General features: G+C 37.7%; 1 protein-coding gene across 3 annotated transcripts in view; it reads left to right on the forward strand.

The window, feature by feature from the left end:
* The window catches only part of CFAP91 (cilia and flagella associated protein 91), a 137,228-nt gene extending 110,968 nt beyond the window's left edge, over positions 1-26,260 (forward strand). For 2 of the 3 annotated variants that reach the window (XM_090265544.1, XM_090265486.1), the window contains exons 11-18: positions 1,918-2,034; positions 3,856-3,927; positions 5,107-5,253; positions 8,198-8,419; positions 11,989-12,137; positions 12,711-12,802; positions 20,038-20,199; positions 25,837-26,260. In XM_090265544.1, the coding sequence (XP_090121670.1) occupies positions 1,918-2,034; positions 3,856-3,927; positions 5,107-5,253; positions 8,198-8,419; positions 11,989-12,137; positions 12,711-12,802; positions 20,038-20,198 (960 nt within the window). In that variant the 3' untranslated portion in view covers position 20,199; positions 25,837-26,260. The remainder of the gene's footprint in view (positions 1-1,917; positions 2,035-3,855; positions 3,928-5,106; positions 5,254-8,197; positions 8,420-11,988; positions 12,138-12,710; positions 12,803-20,037; positions 20,200-25,836) is intronic. The other variant, XM_090265626.1, reaches the window with a different exon arrangement.
* The last annotated feature ends 958 nt before the right edge of the window (positions 26,261-27,218 follow it).

The raw sequence follows: 27,218 nt of genomic DNA on the forward strand, positions 1-27,218 counted from the left end.
GAAGCAAAAAACAACCAATCAGAACAACAAGAAGAAAGAAGAATCAAAAAAAAAAAAATGAGGATAGTGTAAGCAGCCTATGGGACAACTTCAAGAGGTCCAACATTCGCTTAATAGGGGTGCCAAAAGGAGAAGAGAAAGAGCAAGAAATTGGAAATCTATTTGAAAAAATAATGAAAGAAAACTTTCCTAATTTGGTGAAGAAAATAGAAGTGCAAGTCCAGGAAGCAGAGAGAGTCCCAAGCAAGATGGATGCAAAGAGGACCACTCCAAGACACATCATAATTAAAATGCCAAATGTTAAAGATAAAGAGAGAATCTTAAAAGCAGCAAGAGAAAAGCAGTTTGTTGCCTACAGGGGACTTCCCATAAATGTCAGCCAATTTCTCAAAAGAAACTTTGCAGCTAGATGGGACTGGAGAGAAATATTCAAAGTCATAAAAAACAGGGACTACAGTCAAGATCACTCTACACAGCAAAGATATCATTTAGAATCAAAGGGCAGATAAAGAACTTTCCAGACAAGAAAACAAATGAAAGGAGTTCATCATCACCAAACCACTATTATATGAATTGTTAAAGAGACTTATTTAAGAAGAAGAAGAAGATCAAAACTATGAACACTAAAATGGCAATAAATGCACATCTATCAACAACTGAATCTAAAAAACAAACCAAGCAAACAAGAAGTCCAGAGACAAAATGATGTTTACAGAGAGCGTTTTGATGGTTGGCAGATGGGAGAGGGGTTTGGGGGAATGGGTGAAGAGGTGAGGGGATGAGAAGAACAAATAGGTAGTTACAGAAATGATATACTAGTTTTAGCAATGTGTGAGAGTGCCTGTTTTCCCACATCCTTACCAGCATAATCTATTATGAATGATTGGTTTTAAAATAGTTTCATGTGATATTGCTCAGGGCATTTTACTCATGAGTTACCTGAGTTTAGGATTATTAATTACTTTTAGACTGCTGTTTTCTATTGATTCATTAGTTGTGGTTATCAAAGAGCTATTATATATTTGTTGTCAGTTTTATTTTGAAAAATCTCAGAGGCTCTGTTACAACCACAGTAATTTCATGTGGTTTCAAATTTTACTTATAATTCGTATATTTTATTAATTTAAAATTTTAGCTTAGTGTTTATTGTGTCATCATTTATCTTTTCTTATGGAAAAATAATGTAAAAATTATTACATGATGAAAAAGTAACTAAGGTATGATTTTTAAAGTATAGAGATGAGAATTTTTGATATTTTAACTTAAAGTATCCCCCTATAGCTGACAATGGATCCAATGAATAAAACCTTATAGTACATATTGTTTTGGCAGGACTTCTGGTAATCAAAAGTAAAAAAAAGGTATGTTGAAACAGAAACACACATACACTCTTTTGCAAGGAAACAAATATATTTTCAAAAATCATGATCGCAAACTCTTAAGGCTAAATGTAAAGCTCTTTCTTCACTTTAAGACAGTTGAAATGTAATGCTCCTCAGTTCCCCCATAACAAGAAAACATACCAAGCATTTCAGTCACTTACTACACAGGAAAATTTCCTATTGTGTAGGCAGTTATTTAAAACAGCAAATTAGCTCATGTGGAAGAATAGGAGTTGGGTGTTTTGCTTGCATACACACAAGACAGAAACTTTAAAAACAAAAAAAAATTAAATTGCTCAAACTTTGATTGAAGTAGATACACCTAGAATATGTGCCATGTTTATCCAGCGGTTAGCTTATCCTTAGGAATATCATGGTATCCCTTGGGAGACACGAGCGCAATTTGGACTTCCTCAAACTGTCTTAGCATAGCCACAGAAGAGATTATTTCTGAATGATATTCAGATCTTAGGCCTAGATTTGTAGTGGAAGAAAATATAAAGGTAAGAAATGACAGTAGTTGGTGTTATTTCAGGCACTGTTGGATAAGAAGAATAAAGTTCTTGAACCAAAGAAGCCTCTACTCTTTCTTCAAAGAAAGCCAGTACCCCAACCTCGGCTTCCCACTCCAACCTTGGAAATGAGTTCCAATGTAAGTTTGAAATTTTTCTATTTAGAATGCTAAATTCAGCATTGCTGTTCATTTATTCTTAGGATATTTTGTGTTAAAAACAAACCTAATTTAACAGTGTTAATTTATGTTGCTTTTATTCTTATTTTCAAACATCAAACATACAATCACAAAATAGAAGCAAAATGAAATGAAATAAAATCTAAACCTAAACCTTTTCAAGAATAAAAAGTTTTCCCAAGAAAAACAGGCATCAGAAGGTAATCCTCATAGATGTCAAATTTTTAAAAAAGATTGAATGGTGATCAGTTACTATAACTGTCTTCCCACATGGAGAAGTGGCTGATGACAGCTGTAGTCAGAGAGGAAGAAAATGTCAGAAAGTCTGAGGTAGGAGTGGCTCAAAGCTCACCCTGACCAGGGCAATACCTCACCTTCACAGATCAAAATCAGTTTGAGCAAGGTACCAGAGTTGGCTGGGATTTAAAGGACTGACCCAGACTAAGCAAACACACAATAAATTGCTAGAGATGCCAAAATGCAAATTTAATAATTTATAAAGAGAAATAGAACTCCTGGTGGAACAGGATGTTCCTCTTGTTAGGTCAGCCCATTATCTTCCAGTAGAGGGCAATTCTCACAAGAAGCCAAAATACATTCAGGAGGCTGTGCTTTCTCAGAGGGCGGGGAGTTGACAGGAGACCTCACTAGCACCTCCTATAGGTCAGCTCTGTGTAGGGACTGGGCTACTCCCACTGTCTGGCTAGGAGGTGCTTCGGGATAGCTCCCCCTTTTCAGACTGTTTGCTGACCACTGCTTATGGTTAACACGTTGTCTATCACATGTGTTAATGCCATTGATTTTACCTTTGCTTTCTTTTGCATTCAGAGGTGTCTTAATTAGATCTGCACACTCTGATCTTTCTGCCTTTGACACAGTTATTTAAGGTGATTTTTGTAAATGGCTAATCTTGTCCACTATATTCTGATTTGACCAGTTTTGCAAAATTCTTGTGAGAAGCACCTCACTCTAGACTCTGACATTGATTAACTGTATCCTTTTTCTACTCATGATCAAACATGAAAAAACTTGCAAAAGGGATATTATCAATAATACTTTCTGCTTCAAGAACAATTTTGCTGGAATGGAGTACAGTAGTCCCTTTCTATATTGTGATTCACTTATTGCGGCCTCACTATATCACGGGATTTTTAAAAATATTGTATTTAATTATTTATCACAGATTTTTCGCTATATCGTGGGATTTTGCGGTACTGTATACATATGTTGTTAAAGTTATGTAGGTTTAAGAGTGTAGACTATGTTTAAGAACATAAGTAGTGTTTACAAAAGTGTGGTAAAGGTTAATAAGGGAGTGGGAAAGGTTAATAAGGGACTGGGAACAGTTTATAAGTGTGTGGGAAGGGTTTATAAAGCCTTAAAACATGTATAAATACTAAAATAAATGTAAGGTTCCTACTTTGCGGATTTTCACCTATTGCGGAGGTGTCTAGAATGTAATACCCGTGATAAGTGAGGGAATACTGTATAGAGAAATGAAAATGGCTTAAATTGTAGGAATAATATGACAGTGGGTGAATTTTTTGTTTTTTGATATGATTTGTTAATGATATTTATTATGAAAAGTAATAATGAATTCTAATAATTCTGTAAGTAACATTTAAAATACTATATGTTTAATGAAGGTAGGGACCATCTTTTATTTATCTTTAAATCCTTCTGGAATCTAGCATAGTCTCTTTTGTTTGATATAATTCTTCAAAAAATATTTGATGCTGACTGCTGTTCTCAAGCCACTTGATTCTCCCTTTGTTCTTTTAGGAGGAAGAAGATATAGAAATGGCTGTTCTCTACCTTCAAAAGTTACTCCGGGGCAGAGTCGTTCAGAACATGGTGTGTAGGGTTCAACTACTAGCCCTGTGCTTTTCCTTTGAAAACAGACTTACAGAATGTGTTTGTGCTTGGTTCCTTGGGATGAATTCACCCTACTGTATTATGGAGCTGTATTCTTGAATTAGCTACCCATTCCCTTCTCCTGCCACAGACTGTCTGGATGGGAGACACAGTGCCAAGAAGAGAAATGACCTGCCAGCTGTTTGCTATAGTTGTAACCAAGACAGTGTGAAACTAATGTCTTCCTTGTAATTGCTAAATCCAGCAATTTTCTTACCTGAATTTTGACCATTAAAACATCACCAACCAAGTGGATTCCTTAATTTTCTACAAAATCATACTACAATTATTTGAGCTTACACATAGCTGGCAACACCTGAATAGTGAATGAAATAGCTAAATAATAACTACAGTTTTGAACCTCTACTAAATGTCCATATTATACATTTTTTTGCTCTACATATGTCATGTAATTTTTTCCTGCCCATTACCCCATTTTACAGGCAAGTAATGTGAGTGAGAAAATGTTAACTGTCAGCAAATTCAGCTCTGGTCTTCCTGACTGTGAAGCTTAGTCAGATTATTGGTGCTGCCAGAGCAAGCACTCAATTTTAAAAAGTGGACTGATATAAAGCCCCAGCTAAAAAAAAATATTTTTTCTCCCCAGTTATAACTCTTAAGAGACTCAGTTATGGAGAGTAAGTACAGGGAAGCTGGGTGAGCATTTTGTGTTCAGCATTATTCTTTACATTCCTTTTGGTATTTCCCCAGGAGAAATGCCACAGTTCAAACAGCACATTGTGTGTTAGAAACCAAGGGTAGATCTATTGGAAAAGAAAATATAGCCATGAGATATACCCTCCCTGGGTTTCTTAGGGAAGGAGGAGCCCAGGAAATGCGGGGAAGTTTAGGTTTCATAATATGACCCTCTAGTTATCACCTTGCCTTTGAAAGACATTTTAAGAATTGAGTAAACAGCTAACTGATAACTTAAGTTCCTCTGCCTGCGCAGCTGAAGGTGCAGAAAAGCGGGCTGACATCGCTCTGTGGAACACGCCTGCTCTGTTGTCCCGAAAGGCAGAGCAGAACCCGCTCTTCATTAAGTAACTGCGTGCGAGTCCTAGTGCCTGACACAGGGATGCTAACTTGCAAGGCTCTCTTTGATTTGATTTGATACAGATGTTTGAAGGGAAAGAAAAGCGACTGGAGTTGATTCAGGAGCTGCGCACCACCCACGCACTACAAGAAGACGACAGGCTGGTGAAGAAAGCGGAGAAGCGAGTGACGCAGGCCTTACAGCGGCAGAGGAACTTGCATGAACACAAGGTTCTTTCCTTTTCTTTCTTGTTACAGTCTCATTACATTTTCTCCCTTGATTTTTATTGTTGCATGAGCAACCTTATAATAATAAATGAATTGATGAAAAACAAACATTCCCCACAATGCCATCATTCTTTCACAGTCAACATTTTGAAATAGTGCTGTCCAGTCCATAACTGGAATGGGGTGTGCCTCACTGAGTTGAATATGATCTTATATTCTTTATTTGCAACAAAAAAAAAGAAGAAATAAAAATAAACCTATATTTGAAAAGGTTTTTCCCTTTTAGTTTTTATTAAACTTGTGGCAACTATACTATATTTCAGTTAGTGGGAACTTAGTAGAATGAATAATAATAAAAGCAATAAGAAAAAAATGAGAAATTTATTTTTAAATATCAGCACCTATTTATGAGCTTGGAGCTAGCTGTACATAGCTCATGCTGGTTAAACTGCATATTAAAGATGTCAATATCATGATATTCTTTGACTTTCATCATGATATCTACACTCTGTCCTGGAACAGCTGCTAACAGCAGCTCTCACCTAACAACGGTAAATGTTTTCCTATTCTCTTCTTCTTTTTTTTTTTTTTTTTAATTTCCAAGTTTTCTAAATCGATTTCCTATTCCCTTCTGGTGTTCATCTTTATATACACAGTTTTTAATGTTGCTGATGACAGTGTAGATATACTTTTCTACCTCTCACCCTTATCTGTTAATCAATGTGAAAAAGAATCAGTTTGCAGTGTTTGGTGTTATAAGAAAGTAAACTTACAGCAAAGTTAGTGTGACCCACCTTTAGTAACACACAGAACTCTTGTGCTGTATAGAATTGGGCACAGACAGTAAGGAGCTTGGAAATGCGTGCAGCTTTATTCCTTTTCATGACAGCAGGGCTGGATGGCCACAGAGTTTCGGGGAGCTCGTGTAGGGGAGGGAGGGAAAAGCCACAGGCCTTGAGACCGAACAGAGGGACCAGAGACTGCCGTCTCTGAATCTGGAATCCAAGAGGCCTGGTTATAATGGAGACAGGGCTGCACTTCTGTGTTCAGAGAGCGAATGCAACAGGTCCCAGGACCTCGATGGGAAAATGCCCTCTTGTTTTTGATTATAGACTTTGGTAGATATGCCTAAGCCAACTCAGGCTTTTCAACTCATCTATCCCATTTGGTGAACATACACATGGCTGATATTGTGACAGCTAAGAGCTAAGGGAGGAGTTAATGGGAAGAGCTGTCACTAAGCCAAGGACTCACCCTGCTTACTACCTTCAGCTACACCAAACACACCAGTGATGTGCAGGGCCCAGATGGAGCGGGTACCTCACCGATACCTAAGCAGTGCTGATCCTCTCCTTTTCTCTTTCTCTCATGTTTTCTGTGGAAAAAAATCCAGAAAATGCACCCTCCAATTGTGTAATTCACTGCACCAGCAATTTTCAACAGGTGTGTCATTGTGCACTGATGTGCCACAGAATTTTTAAAACATGCAATACCTGACTATTTAGTCAGGGGCACTAAACTCTTTTCTCTTAGATTGTCAAAATTTAAAAATGACAATAGCCAACACAACAATAGCTGTCCGGTGTGAATGAATCAAAATTATACCCAGTTTTTAATCAGATTGGAAAAAAATTACATTTTTTTGGTGTGTCACAGAATTTTACTAATTAGTTTATGTGTGCTCTGAGATGAAAAAGGTTAAAAGTTGCTGAATTTACATGATATGAGTACAACAGAATCACCTTGCTGAATATATTTTTACTTAATCTTCAAATTAAATTGTACTACCTGAGCGCACCCACCTTTCTTGCTGAGGGAGGAAGCTGGACATGAACAGGTAGCCATCTCAGGATTTAAAGGTTGCACCTGCCCCACATGCAAGGGAGCTGTGATCCTAGAGATGAGGAGAAAATCTGTTTGTGATCTCAGGGCTGAATGACCTGTTTATAAATGTTAGGAGTAGTAAGACTCTTACCCTGTCTTCCCATCTCTCCCTACTATGTAAGTAAGGCTAGGCTTGGTGGTTAGAAGGTAGGTGTGGGCTGGATGGTGGGTAAAGGTGAGGATGAGTGTGTTGGGACTAACAACTACACTTGATGACAGTCTCACCCAGTAGCCACAGCACCTTTGAGAGCTGCGCAGTTTTCTTCCCTTCAGGTACACACCAGAGGGGAACTGAGCAGAGGCAGAACTCTCAATATTAAAGTAATGTGACTGGGAGGAGAGTGCCTTTCCCTCATATTTGAGAATGAGAGAGGGAACAGGTGAAATTGGCAAAGGCTGCAGCCTTTTACATGCCTTTATTCTCTGTGTGTCAAAGCCAGGACAGAGTGATCCAGGCCTTTATTTTACCTCAGTGATCATATATGTATTTTCTGCTCTACTTCAAAGATAGTTGTTAATGACTTTGAAGCTATTTAAAAGAATAAAAAATGCCATGGTTTTCTCCTTTCACGTTATTCAAGATCTTAGAATTTCCCAAAATTGTGTTAAAGAACCAAGCATTGAAAAATTAAAAGGTATCATGAGTGAATTTCTAGGAGATTCTATTTTATTAAACTCAAATGTTATATTTTAATAAGACCCTTGACATTTCTCCTCATGTCTGGGAAGACAGAACTTTACATTCTGCGTAAAATTGAAATTAAAAAATATATTATGTATAGACACTAATAGAAATCTTTGCTAAACTCTCTTTATAATTTGAGGACCATAATCGTTCAGTGACTGACTGAGCAATCTACTTCCTCATGTCTAAGTTTGTGCCATAAGTTTTCCCAGTAAGAGCCCTTCGGATGGGGTCAGGGTAGAGATAATATTCCTAACAGAAACTAAATGCATGCTGAAAATAAAGTGACTGTCAAGAGTTCTGTGGAATCCAGCATCCCTCCTTATAAATCACCATTTTTAGTGGAATTTGTATCCTTAAGGTCATATTATCTTTAAGGTGTCACTGGTTGAAAACCATCTGGCTGGACTGGAAGGAAGGGTGCTGGCAGACATGTTTGACTTCCTGTCCAAAGAGCTGGTGAGACTGCAGGAAGAGAGGAGGATCCACGCCTTCGCCATGCTGGCCGAGCGGCAGCGGAGGATGCGCGAGGCCGAAGAGAGCGGTCGGCGCCAGGTGGAACAGAGGCGCCTGCGGGAGGAGGACGAGATATTTAAGGAGGCGAGTGAGGGCAGTGGTATATCTGGAAGCTGTTTGTATAGAGCCAGGTCAAATCAAAGGAAACTCATGATATGACACGGCATTTTGTTTGTTTGTTTGTTTGCTGTTTTGTTGTATTCAACAGATATGTTTTAAGTTCCTACTGTATGCCAGGCACTGTGCAAAGGCATTGTGGGTACTTCGGAGAGGAAAAAAATATATGGTCCCTTCTCTCCTGGAGCTTAAATACTATATAACATTCAAACAGAATTTAAAATTTCAGTAAGTTTCATGAAGGAAACAAAGGGGGCTCGGTGATACATTTTAAACAGGTTCTTCTGTTTGCTCTGTGGAGAGCAGGTTGGAGGGAGGACCGAGTGGAAACCAAGAGACCAGAAGGAAGTAGTTTAGGCCTGAGTGAGTAACAGAAGTCAAGTATGATGGCCAGTTCTCCGCTTAAGCAGCTGAGAAGATGATGGTGCCGTTTTCTTAGGTGGGAAAGCTGAGAGTGAAACAGTTTTATGGACAGGAGTGGAATCAGGAATTTGATTTATATTAAGTTTAAGACATCTTGGTGGAGGTGTCATTTCAGCAGATGTATATCCAAGATGGGATTTGGAAGAGAGTTTTTGGCCAAAGATATAAACTTGGGAGTTAGAGTACCAGGTTAGTAAATTAGAATTCTGTCAAGACATGATGGATATGAAATTACAAAGTCACCAAGATGCAAATTCAGAGGAAATTTGAGAACCAATAGTATCTCAAAGCACTCTTACCCTCATTGAGATGATAGAAGGTCAAGAGTTGAAATTGGAGGGGATTTGTGAGGAAGATTTCTTTAAAGGGAGGTGTACTGTCACTAACACCCTTCTCAAAACACACCCACAGGTTGGGGGGTTAATTCTTTTCCTGTATTCTTCCAGAGAGGGTGTCCAACCCTCTAAGAATGGAGAGGAGCTGAGCTTGGCTAGCTGGCTGCTTTGGAGGTGGGCACAGAAGAGGCTGCATGGGCAGCTGGCAAAGACTGAGTGAGAGTTTCCCTTGGACCAGATGTGGGTCATATGGGAAAGGGAGAAAGAGCCAGCTTGGAACTTAAAAAAAAATCCTGTCTGAAAGTGTTGTCTGAATTGTATATATGGATATTTTGGGGGCTTCTCAGTGGAAAAAAAAACACTACCCAATTTGGACTTTCTTTACTTGGTCTGAGATGTTAAGGATTTACCTGATTCCCATAGAACTAGGTTTGATACATGAATAGTATTTGGTGTGTGTTTATTTAAATTCAAAAAATTGATTAAAGCTCAAATAGAGTGTCCTTCCTCTATACAGTTTAAGAAGTCTTGGGTTACATATTGTCAAGTTCAGCTTTTTAACTGCATCATTTACAATGGGTAATTGCCTATAATAATAATTCATATTCTAGCTTCCTACCATCCTAACACATTTAGCTTCAAAAAGAGTTACTGAGATTTAGAAATTTTTAGCAAATAAAATGTACTATTCCCTACTTAATATCACTAAGGAAAAACCAGCTGGGATGGGAAGAACCACCTAAGAGGAAAGGAACAGAGAAACCACTATGCTAAAAAACACAAGAAGGAAGAAGTGATAAAAGGCTTCTAGGAAGGTATCTTCCAAATGGGAATGACCCCAGAAACGTCAAGCATGTCTAGGAAGGACAAGGAAGGGTTAGGATGACCCTTCCACCTGATGTAAGGATCATTTACATAAAGAATATATCCATCTATTGACCCCATGTTCACATACCATTTATCATGTAAATTCCCAATCTCCCTTTATAAAACCCTCTTAAGGATAAATATACTTGCACAGAAATATGACAAAACACAGAATGTATACATTAAGTACATTTTCAGAAAACTAAATATTGTGAAACATAGATACAGAAAGTCATAAACTTGTATTTAAACACACAAAAATATTCACAGATATAATCCAGTGTGCGCAATATTAGAAAATACATCGAGGAACACTTAGACACACATATAGCTACCTATATGTTTCCTTATAATTCACACACATACAAGTGCAGTATGTCCAGAAACGCGCACATTTATAAAGATTTACGGAAACACACAAGTACATATATTGCTGCAGGTAGAACACATTAAACTTCCCAACTCTGAACTATTATAAAACTCAGCTGTCTAATTGTTTCATACAACTTCATTCCTGAATAAGACTGTGTGCTCCCTAGAGCAGGAACATTGTACATCCTGTAGCACCTTCCATATCACCAGCATAGATCCCTGCATGTAACAGACATTGAGAGATGTATTTTGATTGGTTGGTTGCAGTTTGACACTGAATTAAACTGGTCATTTTCTCTCTGCCATGGGGAGAGCATAGCGATTCAAGGTTATGGATTTGGTGTTTTATAGGTAAAGATAGGGTAAACATTACATACTCAGAGTCCTGCTGCAGTGCCAGTCAAGAGACAGGTGCAAGTGCCATGCATCATCTACCATATGCAGAAATATCAGACATGAAATAACAAAGTACCCTACCCCCAAGAAGCTCAAAATCTGTTGAGATAGAATGCATATAAAATGAAGTATGCTACACTTGGTACTTCCTGTGTATCGACCTCTAAAAAGGACAAAACCAAACTATTACTATGATTGCATACTTATGGAGCAAAGCTATAAAGAAAAGGGAGTGTTTGTAATAAAATCCTGAGAGTGGGGAGGGACTGTGGCCAGAAGAACCCACAGCAGTCTTCTGGGGTACTAGCAGTGGCTGCCTGGGCACTGGCTTTAGTCTAATTATTACACTGTGCATTTATGCAGTCTGCACTTTTCTAAGTGTGTATTCTACTTCACAATTTTGAGAAAGCTTTAAAAAGAAGCAGTGCAAGGCTGATAAAATACTTCAGAAAACTCATCAAAGACCTAGGATCCCTCTAGCTTTCTGCTTTTCTGTCCTTATGTCACGGCCCTCGTGGCAGCATAAGCTGACTTCCAGTGCTCCAGCATTGTGTCTTCATGAAACTAGAAATGAAAAAAAGATAGAAAGAAAGAAAAAGGCTAGGTCTTTTCCTCTTCAGAATCCTTTCTGGAAGGTTCTTAGATCACTTATGTGGGTATTCCCTTGGCTAGAACTATGGGCGCTAGGAAATGTAGTCTGTTCTAGGGACCTGTTGGCTCATCTGAAATCCAGGGATTCTATTATTTAAGAGGAAAGAGAGAAAGGGCATTGGGATACCTCTCAGTCTCTGCTACTGTTAGGTAGTTTGTCCAAGACATGCTGTTGGTAAGAACAAAGCCAGGATCCAAAACAGGATTATTAACTCAGAAGCCCATGATCTTTCTGCAGTGTTGCAGCATCCACTCCCAGGGAAGATCCATAATTCTAAAATGGGTTAGATGGGTAGCAGCTGCCCAGAATGGATAGGAAGGTGGATTAGAAACAGACTGTGTAGAGAGTAGAGAAAAGGAATGATCAGTGAGGGGACTGCTGACTTAATGAACTAAATAATTGTGCTGGAGAAACGTCTGAGCATTTTTCTTGTCTTGTTTACATTGGTATTTCTGTTCTCAGTAATGGGGGGCATTTTGGACTTTTTGCAGGTGGTTAAAGTTCACCAAAGTACTGTAACCTCCTATCTGGAAGACATAATACTGAACACTGAAGAGAATACTGCAGAGGAACAAGCCAGGGAGGAAATTGAGAAGATGGCTAAGGAAATCAACGACATTGCTTATGAAATGGAAGGCCGGTACGTACCAAGAGAATGGGTGGTAAAATAGATAGCTGCTTGCTGTTACTTATATGTATTTTCAGGAGCTTACGATTTCACCACCAAGGAAATCCAAATACATAACTCATGTTCCAGTGTCCGTTGCTTTATCAGCATAACATTTTAGAAGCTAACATGCCTATACCTTTGAATGGTAGGAGCGTTAAGAATAGAATTTTCAGTTATCCTCTGCGATCTGGATCACTTTTATATTACTTACTTTTAGAACATCTCAAAGCATGAAAGCAATGTGAACAAGTACATGCAACATTGCATAGACTTCACCCTACGGTGTTTAGCTTCTATGTATGAACTGTTCTCTAACATTTCCTGCCTGCCAGGCAGGGTAAATGAAGGACAGGGCAAATCTGAATTTTCCATAGAGTTAACCAAGCTCACCGGGAATGTGATATTTCAGATCACTTAATTAAGGAAACGGCAATGGTGGGATTTGAGCAGTGACGTTCCTTACTCAGGTCAGGAGTATCTAATTATAAACTGACAGCTCAAGTAAAGCCACAAAGGAAATAGTTTAATTTGTTTATTTTTTAGTCGAACTCAGCTTCAGTCAGAGGAGATTGTTGCCGAGTTGGTTTATAGTTTCTTGATCCCAGAGGTGCAAAAGGACTTCGTCAAAGAAAAAGGTAAGCCCACACAAATGCTTCGCTTTATGATTTTTTAAAGATAAACCATTTTCAATATCCCAGAGATTTAAAGCTGAGAAGAGGATGTGGAAATTTCTGAAAGAGAATCACTGAGCTTTCATATTTCAGAGCCTGTCAAGTCCTCTTTGTGCTGATCCCAGAATGTAATCACCTCTACTGTTGAAACAGTATCAAAATCCAAACCTCTGTAAGATGAATTTCCCAGGTTCCCAGAAGAAGTGGATTTTGTGATTTGATTTTTTTAAAACATAAAGTGAATGTTGAGAATGTGCAGGGTTTTCAAACTGCAGCAGCCTTTTGGAGGCAGGGCACATGCAAGGTGGGTCTGGAAAGGCTGGGGTGCCCGAGGGCCTACTTTCCTCTGCTGCTCTGCCTGTGTCATGGAGAGCTTCCATTTCTGCTGGGACTGTATCTAAGTGTAAATATACTCATGTATAATTTGTCAAAAGTGGAATGTTTTGGAAGATTGATGCTTTCAGTCAACAGAAAAAAAGAAAAAAGTGTCATTTAAAAAAAAAAAGAATATTCTTTTGGAGCTTTCAGACTATTGGTGATATACTTGATCCCAGAGGGAAGGGAGAAACAAGATCAATATATTCTTTTAAGTATATTTTTTTGATTATGTTTTTACAGTAGTCCCAATTTTTTTCCCTTTGCTCCCCTCTGCCCAGTATCCCCCTCCCCCCAGCAATCCCACCCTCCTTAGTTCATGTCCATGGGCCATGCATATAAGTTCTTTGGCTTCACCCTTTCCTATATTATTCTTAACTTCCCCCTGTCTATTTTGTACCAATTATGCTTCTTAATCCCTGCACCATTTCCCCATTTCTCCCTCTTTCCCCTCCCAGCTGATAACCCTCCAAATGATCCCCATACCCATGATTCTGTTCCTATTCTGGTTTGTTAATTGGATTTTGTTCTTATTTTTTGGAGTCAGTTGTTGATAGTTGTGAGTTTGTTGTCATTTTAGTGTTCATAGTTTTGATCTTCTTTTTCTTAACTAAGTCCCTTTAACATTTCATATAATAATGGCTTGGTGATGATGAATTCCTTTAGCTTTACCTTGTCTGGGAAGCACTTCATCTGCCCTTCCATTCCAAATGATAGCTTTGCTGGATAGAGTAATCCTGGTTGTAGGTCCTTGCTTTTCATAATTTTGAATACTGCTTGTCAGTCCCTTCTTGCCTGCAAAGTTTCTTTTGAGAAATCAGCTGAGAGTCTTATAGGCACCCCTTTGTAGGTAACTCTCTGCTTTTCTCTTGCTGCTTTTAAGATTCTCTCTTTATCTTTCACCTTTGGCATTTTAATTATGACGTGTCTTGGTGTGGTCCTCCTTGAGTCTAGCTTGTTTGGGACTCTCTTTGCTTCCTGGACTTGTATGTCTTTTCCTTTGCCAAATTTTGGAAGTTTTCCTTCATTATTTTCTCATATAAGCTTTCAATTTCTTGCTCTTCCTCTTCTTCTGGCATCCCTATGATTTGGCTGTTGGCACATTTAAAGTTGTTCCAGAGGTTCCTAAGCCTTTCCTCATTTTTTTCAATTCTTGTCTCCCCATTCTGTACTGGTTGACTGTTTCTTTTCCTTCCTTATATTCCAAATAATTCATTTGAACCCTGATTTCCTTCCCTTCTCCATTGGTTTTGTGTGGATTTCCCTTCGTTTCACTTAGCATAGCCTTCACTTCTTCCCTTATGCATTTGCCATACTTAAGCATATCTGTCAAGCCTGTGAACATCTTTATCACCAGTGTTTTGAATTCTGCGTCTGTTAGGTTGACTATCTCCTCATCGCTTAGTTCTCCCACTGGAACCTTGAGCTGTTCCCCCCTTTGGGCCATACTTTCCTTTCTCCTCATCTTTCCAGGCTCCCGTGTTTGTTTGCCTCTGCATCCCAGGTAGAGCTGTCGCTCCTGTTACACTGTAAGGGGCGAAGCCTTAGGTATTGGTCAGTACAGGGCGACCTGTTTCACCACGTTGTGGCGCTATATGTTGGGGAGGGGTCTGAGAGGGAACAATGCCGCTTGCTCAGCGCTTGCTTCTTTTCCAGGCACCTCTCCCACTTTCATATGGGACTGGCACCTCTCTAGCTGTTGCCCTGGCCATCATTCCCAGAGTGGGTGGGTCTGTGAACATTCTAGGACTGTGAGTTTTTTTAAACAAGTGGACTCTACTGAGAGACCAGCAGTTTCTTCCTCTGCCCCAACCCTCACTGGTCTGCACAGTCAGAAGCAATGAGGCTTGATTTTCCCTGGCGCTGGGACTGTGAGCTGTGTGGTCTGGTCAGGAACTAGGAATGCTCCCCTGGTATTCCCCCCGACTTTTTAAAATGCGTGACTCTGTTTTCCGCCGACCTGCTGCTGCCAACACCACACAGCATCCTCTCTGCCTGGGCTCCGCCCCTCCTGCCTTTTCGGATTAGTATTTCTTCTTTATATCGTTGTTGGACTTCCATGCAGTTCGATTTTCTGGATCTTATGGTTTTCTCTAGTTTTGAGGTAGTTGTATTCCTTCTTAGTTGTGGAGGGAGACTCAGTGTGTCTCTCTAGACCTCCATCTTGGCCGGAAGTCCACAAGATCAATATTTAAGTGAAACAACATCTCAGTAGGTTTCCTAGTTATGCAGTGAAATTTTGGACAGGTTTAAGAGCAATGTAGTATTTCAGGTCATTTAACCAGGGATAAAAGAATGATGGAGTTTCATACATTTGAAGAGAACAAAGAAATGTCTTATTTTCCTATTATTGCACTGTAATTTTTAAACCAGTACCCTCTAGTGATAAGCATTTGGTTCATTTCCAGTGTGTTTTCCTATCACTAGCCATGCTGCAATCAATATATTTTACACATATCCTGATTCTGCTGCTGAGAATAAATTTCTAGCAGTGCAATGCTGGAAGTAATGTATATGAGTTTTACATTTTGATAGATACTACCAAATTGCCTGAGAAAAAATTGTTTTAATTCATATTCCCACTAACAGTGCATGAATGCGCCTTTACCAACAAAATTTAGTTTTCCGATCAAATAATAAATATTTCTGTACCACCTGACATTACAAAAGGGATTTTGTGTTATCCAGACCCTTTCTACTTCTCCTAATTCCCAAGTGAGGTGTGCTTGCATCAGATCAATTCCACCCAAGGGACTAGAGAGGGAAAACTAATGTGTTTAACAGTTAACTCATTTGTGACCCTCTCTCCCAGCTTCCCCTGTTCTGAGGGAAAGGAGCTGGAGGGGGACTTGAACTGAAGGAATCCAGTGGGTCTTATTTGTGGGCAAGCCTGCAAGTCCTTAGCGCGCTCTGTTAATGCATGCCAAATCAAGAAAGCCATATGGCAGTGAGCACACACTTGGACCTTCGTCTCTCTTTTCAAATAAGTGAACCATATGTATTATATGTAACCCTTTACCCCAATTTAAGGTAATAATATACAAACCATTTTGAGATATCTCTTTTTTAAGCTGAGGGATGGGAAAAACATTAAAGAGACCCATATAGACATGTAAAGTAACTTTTTTTATGGATTTTTTTTAAAAATTCTTTTTCTATAATCATTTACAGTAGTCCCCTACATCCCCTCCCCCTCACAATCATCACACTTTTGATCATATCCATGAATCCTTTTTCCTTTTTGCTCAATCCCTCCATCCCTCCCCTCCCCCTGCATAGCTGTCACCCTGCTCCCTATCTATGAGTCTGTCTCTATTTTGCCTTTTAGTTCAGTTTGTTCATTAGATTCCACATATGAATAACATGATATGGTATTTGTCCTTCTCTGACTGGCTTATTTCACTTAGCATTATGTTCTCCAAGTCCATCCATGCTATTGCAAAGGGTAAAATTTCCTTCTTTTTTATGGCCAAGTAGTAGTCCATTGTGTAAATACCCCATAGTTTTACCCATTCTTCTACCAATGGACCCTTAGGCTGCTTCATCTTGGTGATTGTAAATAACACAGCAATGAACATAGGGGTGCTTATGTTCTTTTGAGTTAGTGTTTTGGGTTCCTCTGGATATATTCCCAGAAGTGGGATTGCTGGGTCAAAAGGCAGATCCACTTTTAACTTTTTGAGGTATCTACATACTGCTTTCCGCAGTGGTTGCACCAGTCTGCGTACCCACCAACAGTGCAAAAGGGTTCCCCTTTCTGCATATCCTTGACAACACTTATTTGTTGATTTATTGATGATAGCCATTCTGACAGGTGTGAGATGATATCTCATTGTGGTTTTAATTTGCATCTCTTGATGATTAGTGACATTGAGCATCTTTGCATATGTCTATTGGCTATCTGTATGTCCTTTTTTTTAAAAAGAAGTATATCACTCTCTTTTTTAAAAAAGATTTTGTTTATTTTTAGAGAGAGGGGAAGGGAAGAAGAAAGAGAGGGAGAGAAACATCAATGTGTGGTTGCCTCTTACACACCCCCAACTGGGGGTCTGGCCAGCAACCCAGGCAGGTACCTTGACTGGGAATCAAACCAGTGACCCTTTGGTTCATAGGCCAGTGCTCAGTCCACTGAGCCACACCAGCGAGGTGTATATCCTCTTTGGAGAGGTGTCTGTTCAGGTTCTTTGTCCATTTTTTAATTGGGTGGTTTGAGGTTTTTTTGTGTTGTTTGTTTGTTTGTTTGGTGCTGAATTTTGTAAGTTCTTTTGGGTATTAATTCCATATCAGATCTATTGGCGAATATGTTCTCCCATTCTATGGGTTGTCTTTTTATTTTGTTGATGATTTCCTTTGCTGTGCAAAACTTTTCAGTTTGATGCAGTCCCATTTATTTGATTTTTCTTTTGTTTCCTTTGCCTGGGGAGATACAGCTGATAAAATATTGCTATGAGCTTTGTTTGAGATTTTGCTTCATATGTTTTCTTCTAGGAGTTTTATGGTTTCAGCTCTAACTTTTAAGTATTTGATCCATTTTGAATTTATTTTTGTGTGTGGTGTAAGAATATGGTCTAGTTTCATTTTTCTGCATGTATCTGTCCAAGTTTCCCAACACTATTTATTGAATAAACTATATAGCCCATTGTACATGCTTGCTTCCTCTGTTGAATATTAATTTTCTATAAAGGTGTCAATTTATTTCTGGTATCTCTATTTTATTCAATTGAATTGATCTCTATGTCTGTTTTTATCCCAGTACCATGCTGTTTTGATTACTATGGTGATATAGTGTAGCTTGATATTAGGTACTGTGATTCCTCCAACTTTGTTCTTGTTTCTCAGGATCACTGTTGCTATGCAGGACCTTTTGTCGTTCCATATAAGTTTTTGAAATATTTGTTCTAGTTCTGTGAAATACATCATTGAAATCTTGACAGCTGAATTTATAGATTGCTTTGGGTAGTATGGACATTTTAATGATGTTAATTCTCCCTATCCATGAACACAGTATGTATTTCCACTTATTTGTATCTTCTTCAGTTTCTTTCTTCAGTGTCTTATAATTTTTCAAGGACAGGTCTTTTAAATTCTTGATTAGGATTATTCCTAGGTATTTTATTCTTTTGAAGCTATTGTTAATGGGATTGTTTTCTTAATTTCCCTTTTGTTAGCTTGTTATCAGTATATAAAAATGCAACTGATTTTTGGATATTAATTTTGTATACTGCAACTTGGCTGAATTTATCAGTTTCAGGAGCTTCTTGGTGGAATCTTTGGGGTTCTCTATGTATAATATCATGTCATTTGCAAATAAAGACAGTTTTACCTCTTCCTTTCCAATTTGGATGCCTTTTATTTCTTCTTTTTGCCTGATTGCTGTGGCTAGGACTTACAGTACTATGTCATCTTGTTCTCAATCTTAAGGGGAACGCTTGTAGTTTTTGCCCATTGAGTATGATGCTGGCAGTGGATTTGTTATATATGGCCTTTATTAGGTTGATGTATGCTCCCTCTATTCCCACTTTGCTGAGAGTTTTTATCATAAATGGGTGCTGGATTTTATCAAATGCTTTTTCTGCATCTATTGATATGATCATGTGATTTTTATCTTTTATTTTGTTTATGTGGTGGTGAATCACATTTGTTGAGTTGTGAATGTTGTACCAACCTTGCATTTCCAGAATAAATCCCACTTGATCATGGTGTATGACCTTTTAGATGTATTTCTGTATTCTGTTTGCTAATATTTTGTTGAGGATTTTAGCATCTATGTTCATCAGAGATATTGGTCTGTAATTTTCTTTTATTGTAGTTCTTTATCTGGTTTTGGAATTAAGATAATGCTAGCCTTGTAAAATGAGCTTGGGAGCTTTGCCTCCTATTGAATTTTTAAAAATAGTGTGGGAAGGAGAAGTGTTAGTTCTTGGAATGTTTGGTAAAATTCACCTGTGAAGCCATCCAGTCCAGGGCCTTTGTTTGCTGGGAGTTTTTTGGTTACTGCTTCAATTTCACTAAGTGTAATTTGTCTATTCAGATTCTTCCTGATTTAGTTTTGGAAGATTATATGTTTCTAGGAATTTATCCATTTCATCCAGGTTTTCCAGTTTGTTGGCATATAGTTGTTCAAACACTGGGTATTTAAAATAGTACCTTATCCTAGTTTCTTACAACAGCTGTAGGTGTGTTCTCATTTTTCAGTTAAGAAAATTAGTGCTTAGAGGCATTATATAACTTGTAGATTTGAACCATGGTCTATGTGGCTCCAAAGTCCCCACACTTTTGACCACACTAATGTGAAGTGCTACATGTTTTTGTGTGAGTTACCCTATACGAACTAGCTGATACCCGAATAGCATAGAATTCACAGTTCTTCTTATTGCCTTTTGCTAACTTTATGACTCTGGGCAAATTACCTAATCTGTCTGTCTCTGTTTCCTCATCTGAAAATGGGGATATCAATAAAACTCTCTTTTAGGCTTGTGAGGTGATTTAAATGAATAATTATATGTCAACTTCTTAAACTAGTGTCTAGCACAAAGTAAGGACAAATAATAAATGCTAACATTCTTAGAGCATAGAGCTAGGACCATCTTCTAAAGCCATGAGCTCAGAAACCCATCATAAATTAACAGGTACCTTCCATATTAGGAACTAAGGCTCAAAGAGAAGTATGAGGCACCTTACCTTTAAGTCATTTATGATCTTTGCATTACAAAATTTGAATTACAATGCAAGATTATTTTCTCTATCATTACTATCTTTAAAACCTTTGGGAATGATTTAGTTCAGACTTTCGGAGTAAAAATTCTCCTGTCTCGTTGGCACAGTGAGAAATGCACAGCGGAAGCACATTCTTGCAGCCCATCAGATTATCCACAGGCACACAGAAGTCATGGTTGCAAGGAACTTTACTGAGCAACGGCAAGATGAGGTGTCAGACACTGAAAACTTACTTAAGGAAAAACCTCAAAATGAGAAAGACAACTAAGGTGAGTTTGATTTTTCATCTGGAAGGAAGTAGAGAGAGGAGGAAAAGTATTATTCAGCTTTGAGCTATACTCTAGCAATCATAAGGTGAAAAGGTTGTCCATTGTTTAAGAAAATAAAGCACTCCCATTTATTGGTACATTCTGTCTAGGATATAGAATCTACTATTGAAATTATTAGAGAATATAGTTAATATTATAGCAATTTGACTCTTCTGGCCAGAAAAACGGGACTATAGATTATTTTTATGGTTTCTTTTAGTGCCTGACTATTACAAATACAGCTATAAAATGTGTCAGTATTATTTAAAAAAAAAAAAGCTGTTCTTAATGAGGTACCCCTATGCATTGTGCCAGTTGTAAGCATAGTATGAGGCATAGGCTGTCCGATTCTAGCCCAGATGCCTTCTGCAAAGCCCACCAGGGATTGTTCTTAGGCTCAATCAAATATTTATCCTCACAAGACTAACATAAACCACATTTGGTAGGACTTGAGTATCAGTCCACTCAGAAAGATACAAGACAGGAACCACAGCTTTCAGCAAGGCAACATCAAGCAGTTCTTTTCCATGGGAGCTCTTGCTATATCCACACAGATGGACACAAAGCTATTTTCTTTAGTCCCCAGGTTACAAACCTTGGGTGCAAGGAAAACAGATTCACATCGGGTGGGTGGGGGAGTTGCCCTGGGTCACTATCTCTTGTAATAATTTCATAGGCACCCACAACCCTGCCGCTTGATGGATGTGCCCAGTTACAAAAGTCAGCATACCCAGGAAAGCTAAAAGTAACAGTTTTCTAGTCAATATTAATAGTTCATTTATAATTCCTCCCAATCAGATGCTAGTTACCAATCAGGGGTCATTTTTACCTTAAGTAGTGTCAGTGACATAATTGACTCATATCACCTACTGAGAATCAGTTGAAAGTAAAATTCTCAGGAGAAGGGGAAAGGGAGTGAACTCTTCCCTCAACTGTCCCATAGTAAAGGCACGTCATTCCCTATTTGAGCCCAAGGGTTAGAGGAGGCACCAAGGTGTGGGGGAAATTTGAGCCTGGCGTTCAGAAGGTTTGGGTGTTGGCCAGCTCTGTCACTGACTATATAATCTTACACAATTAATTCCTTTCACCTGAGGCTTGCCCACACACATGCGACCTCAGGGCCCTCTCAGGGGCCTCTTGGGGCCTTCAGTCTATTTTAATAAAAGATGATCATGGAAGGAGGGTTGAGATGAGGGAGCAGTTAAGAAAAAGAGAAGAGAGAAAACTGATAAAGGACTCTTAAATATCAAGCTGTGGCTATACATTACAGAAGAAAAGCTTCTGTAATTTATCTACTAATAAAATAACCTCTGAAATCATTGAAGATAAATCATGTAGTTTACATGTATGTTATATACCCTCTATATAATATAAATTCAAGGACCAAAGCATTTTGACTATCTTATTATTGTGATAAAAATCAGCCTTGTGGGGGAGTCATTTTTCTTGCATGCAAATTTAATGAGATTAATAATTTACAGAGTTTGAATTGAATACATCTGCATTTGCTTCTGAGTATAACACAACTGTTCTGTGACATCTATAGCGATCTGTACAATCACACCAGAGGAGTACTAAAATAATTTTTTCCTTCATACTTACTGAAAGTAAAATGCGTTTCATTAAATCCTACATAAAGGATGTTACACTTATAAAATACAGTTAAAAAAAATCTAGTTGCCAAGTTAACTTCAGACATTTAGCAAGGAAGAGCAACCAATAAATTAATAAAGTATCATCTTAAGACTTTATTGTATGGTTGGAACATGATGCTTAATGACCCCTGTGGAATATATTTCTCCCTCTTGCTTCTCTCGGAGGGAAGATGGGAAGGACAGATGTGAAATTTCAAATAATGCTTAGAGAAAGGAGCAGTAGGCATGAACCATTAATTTAAAGTTTTTAAAAATAAGTTTGAAGACAATGAAGAGCTAATAAAACAGTGAAGAATTTCTGGGCAAAAATTTAGGAGAAGACAAATTCAGAGAGTTGGATCTGGCATTTAGAGCCACGTTTTTTTTTTTTTCCTGATGGGATATGCAAATTATAAAAATGTGTCTGAAAGGCTGAGCAATGCTTTTACCAGCTTTGTAAAACTAAGGGGACAAAAGCTGGAGTCAAAGTTGAGCCCTGACAAACCTCTTCCACTTGGGCTAGGACTCCCAAAGTCTGTGCCCTGGCAGTAAGGATTGCTTGGAAGTAAACTATCCTTCACATAGACTACAGTTTAGCTTCTAATCATCTGAATGATCCAAAAAAATCTCAACCCCAGCAAATGAATGAAAGACATCTTTGATTCCTGTTGCCTGGAGGAACTTGTCAGAAACAAAACTTAAATTCTCTTTGGAGAAAGTTGACATCATCCTAACCTCAGTTTACTATCACAGTTTTTCTTATTTAATTTCCAGAACACAGTCAAGGATATCCAGGTTTACTGGGAGGTATAAACACTGAAACAAACAGCAACAGAAATTATAGATAACAGAAACAGACCTGAAGGATTTAAAGTAGTATTGGAATTACTAGATATAGATTTTTAAATAACTATGCTTACTGCTTTGGATTTATAGTATCCAGAATTGTGAGAAAATAAGTGCCTGTTATTTAAGCCACCCAGTCTATGGTACATTTTTTTGGCAGCCCACTCCAAGACAGATTTTGGCCCCAGGAGTGGATTGCTGCCATAACCAGGACTTAAACATGTGGAAGCAGCTTTGAATGTAGGTAGTGGGTAGAGTTGAGAAGTTTTGAGGCACATGTTAGAAATGTGGATGCTAAAGGTGATTCTGGTGAACTTTTGGAGCTGTTGGAATGGAATGATTGTATTTTGCATGTGAGAAGGACATGACTTTTGGATGTGGGTGTGGAATGCTATGGACTGAATTGTGTCACCCCCAAATTCTTATGTTGAAGCCCTAACCTCCAAAATAATGGCATTTGGAAATTAGGACTGTGGGAGATAATTAGGATTAAATGAGATCATGTGGGTGGGTCCCTCATGATGGGAATAGTCTTTTTATAAGAAGAGATACCTCTCTGTCTTTCCCTGCCATGTGAGGATGTAGTTAGGAGGCAGGCATCTATAAAATGTCAACTATTTCACAGTTGAAATCATGCAGTGTGTTCTTTAATAAAAATGCAATGAAACTAGAAATCAATGACAAGATAATTATAATATGTTTGGAAATAAAGAAATGTATGTGTAAATAATCTGTTCATCAAAGAAAGTACCAGAATGGAAACTAGAAAATATTTTGAACTGAAGAGTAACTAAAGTGCTATGTATGTATCAAACTTGCAGATGCTGCTAATATGGCACTTAGATAGAAATTCGTAGTCTTAAAAACATTTATTAGAAAAGAAAAGGTGAAAATAAGACTAAGCATCCTTTTTAAGAAATTAGAAAAGAATGGCAAATTAGAGTTTAAAAGGTGAAAGGAAGAAAATAACAGAAATTAATAAAGCAGAAAATAGATATATCTTCTGATTCTAGGTAGAATATTGTAGGTAGCTGCAATAATTAGAGAAAATAATGGGTACATTGTAAATGTCATATTTTTAAAGACATTGGAGAGCTGTAGAAACAAGGGAGCTAGATGAACTAAAATGGCAGAGGGGAAAGAGTCCTTCCTAAGAGGTCTGAGATCTCTGGACAGTTCCTTCCTTTGGGGCATTGGCCAGGTGGGGCACAAACTAAGCCTCAGGCTTGCCAAAGGCAGAGGGACTTCACAAGGGGGATGGTGATCTGCTTTATAGACCTCCTGTGCTGTCAAAAGTTAAATGGAAACAGAGATAAATTGACGAAGTTGTTAAGCAAAATGAAACAAGAAGTTGAAGCAGTATTTCAAGTCCCACACATATATGGAGTGGATTTATTTTCTGAGTTTAAACTACACTTCCAGGAGTGGATTTTGAACCTTGAAACAAGTGCAAAGAAAATTTCCATATTTCAAAATCTGTTTGTGCAATGGTGGCATGTCCACCCAACTTTCAATCAGAAGTGATTAATCTGCATTGTAATGACATACTAAAAGGCAAATATCAAGAGAATAATCTAATGGAATTCTAGAAATACCTTCTAAGTAATAAATATGCACAATTAAAAGATTATGCTCATGGATTGAGATTAGCATTGGCCTCATGTACCTGTGTGAAAGACATTTTCAAAGCTGAGATGGAGGACTGTCTTCTTGTACATTGCCATTAACAGCTGAACGTCTGCAGTTAGTTTTGATGATTTGAACCTCAATTAAGCAAAATTTTATTCCCTAAATAATAGGCTCATTCGCATTAGTAGACCTGTATTACAAAAAAAATAGTCAATTATTGTTACTGTCTTTTGAATTTTAGCTATAAAAAATGTGTGGTGATTTTTTTTCTCTTGTTATTTAAGTACCTACATAATGTCCTCAGTTTTGTCTTTTGACCCACAAAACCTAAAATATATACTATCAGGCCTTTTGCAGAAAAATGTCAATCCCTACTTTACAGTAGTTAAAATGAATAAAGTGGAACTAAATGCAACAACATGGATGACTCCACAAATACAAGGATTAAAAGAAGTCAAATTAAAAAAATCTACAATATGAGTGTATTTCTATAAAGTTCAAAATATTGTGTTTAGGAATGCATTAGGAGGAGGTTAAGATATAAAGAAAAGCAAGAAAGTGATTACTATAAAGTAAGAATAATAATTAGTTTTAGAGGATAGGGAGAGTGTTACTGATGAGTTTGGGTTCTTGTCTCAATACAAAATAATTTAGACAAGGGACACTGATAAAAGAAAAGACAGATTTATTGAGGTTCTGCAGAGGACAAGAAAACTAAGATTCCAGATTCCATGTGACAGGTATGGGGCTTGGGAGTTTTTATGGTTTAAGGACACAGAAGTTGCGGGGGTTAACCAATCAGGAAGTAAGTTGGCAGACTCCTCCTCTTTTGGAGCACTACTGTCTGGGTATGTCAGGGAAGTAAAGTGTTCTGGGGTTATGCAGGAGTTACCATGGTCTGTGCAAAGCAACTTTCCTACTGCTCATAGAGAGGAGTTCGTGTTTCAGCTGTGATTTACTTATCTGAGAAACAGACTTAGCAGATGTGCAAACAAAGATGTTAATAAACAGTTAGTTCCCTTACCTGGGGTCTGTTTCCCTATTCCTGTCTCAAGAGGATTGTGATTGGGAAGAAGTAAGTGGCAGCTTATAGGATTTATTGATCTGGGTGGTATAATAGTTATACAGAAGAATACTTTCCATGAATTCATTGAGCTGCACGTTGGTTTTCTGCACTGTCCTATATGTGTAATATTCCATAATTAAAAGTTATAAATATGTACATATATACACAAATATGTACATAAATATATTATGCCTGCAAAGTACACAAACTATTTCTGGAAATATCAACAAGAGATGGGTAAGTAGTTGTTGCTGGGCATGGACACTGGGGGCCGAAGGACAGACTGAGGGGAAAGAGACTTACATTCTTTGTGAATGTGTGTGTGTGTGTGTGTGTGTAACCTTTTGTTTGAATTTTTTTATGGTGTACACATACTAAGTTTTCAGTTTAACCCAGTTAATGTGAAGCTTTTTTTAATGCTAGAATTTAGAAACTGAGACCCTGTGAGCTAAGAAACGTCTGGATCAGAGGACTCCTAATGGCAGAGCGGTGATGTGCCTGGGGCTGACCGACTTCAAAACCAGGGCTCTGTGTAATTTTATCACAGTGACTTTTAGATGTATTGTTCTGATGATGATTATTTCTAAATATATGACATACTCATAAACATTTGTGTTGTTTTTCACAGGCTATAATCTTTTTATAAAGATGCTATACAAATTATCATAAAGAATTTCAGTAGTCTGCTTCTCCCAAGATGTGTGGCTCTTAAGGGTTCGACCATGTATAATTTGTGGAGAAAGAGATTTACTTATATTAAATTCCCAATAATTTAAAATGATTTTCAGTAATTATAATCAAATGAAGGAGCTTTATTCTCTTTGATGTTTCCTAGAGGCTCAACTTCAAGAGAAAATTTTCTCATGTCTCATTTTAACATTTCGTTAACTATGAGGATATGCTAACATGTTGAATAAAAAAGAAAACAATGTTACTAAATATTTCTTAAGTAGTTTTGGTTTGCTATTCATAGTGCATTAACATTATCCACTAAAGTTAATAATATACCTTTCCCATGACCAGCATTTCATCCCCTAGATATATACCTAATAGAAATGTATACATATGTGTACCAGAGGCATGACAAGAAACCTCATAGTGATACTATTTATGATAGCCCCAAACTAGAAGTCCAAATGTCCATCTACATTGGAATAAAAAATAAACTGTGCTATATCAATATAATGGCACATTAGCTCACTATTGAACTTCAAATCTAAGTACATTCATGAAACACCCATAGAGAGAGTGATGGAGAGTAATCTGCCTATCCAGTGTGTTGACAAGCCTCAGGTTTGACTAGATCCTTTCTCATTTAAAAATTGGTAAATAGGAAAAACGATAAGTAAAAACATCAACAACAAATTAACATGGGATATGTGTAAAGAATTTACAAAAGAAGTATATGTTATTCTGATTATGTTACTCTTAGTAAACATCTGATTATAGAAAATAAGAAAAACTATCTGCTTAGTGTTTTGAATAGGAGGCAAAAAGAAATGGCCTTTTAGCAAACTGAAACAGAGAATAATAAGACCAGACAATGGCCAAAAAACAAACAAACAAAAAGACAACCAGACAGATGTAGACTGAATAGAAAAGAAAGCTAGCTGGTACTGGAAATACCGAAGGGAACACTATGCTAAGTATATGATTGTCTTACCATTATGCTGAAGACCTGAAACTAAAACAAAATAATATTGAATGTAAACTGTACTTGAAAAAAAAATTTAATTTAAAAAATGGAAGCTGGCTAGATGAAAAAAATACGAATGCTTAAAACCCAGTGACACCCATTTGGATGC

Source organism: Furipterus horrens, unplaced genomic scaffold (genome assembly GCF_987537825.1).
Source record: "Furipterus horrens unplaced genomic scaffold, mFurHor1.1.pri manual_scaffold_1, whole genome shotgun sequence".
Classification (NCBI taxonomy): domain Eukaryota; kingdom Metazoa; phylum Chordata; class Mammalia; order Chiroptera; family Furipteridae; genus Furipterus; species Furipterus horrens.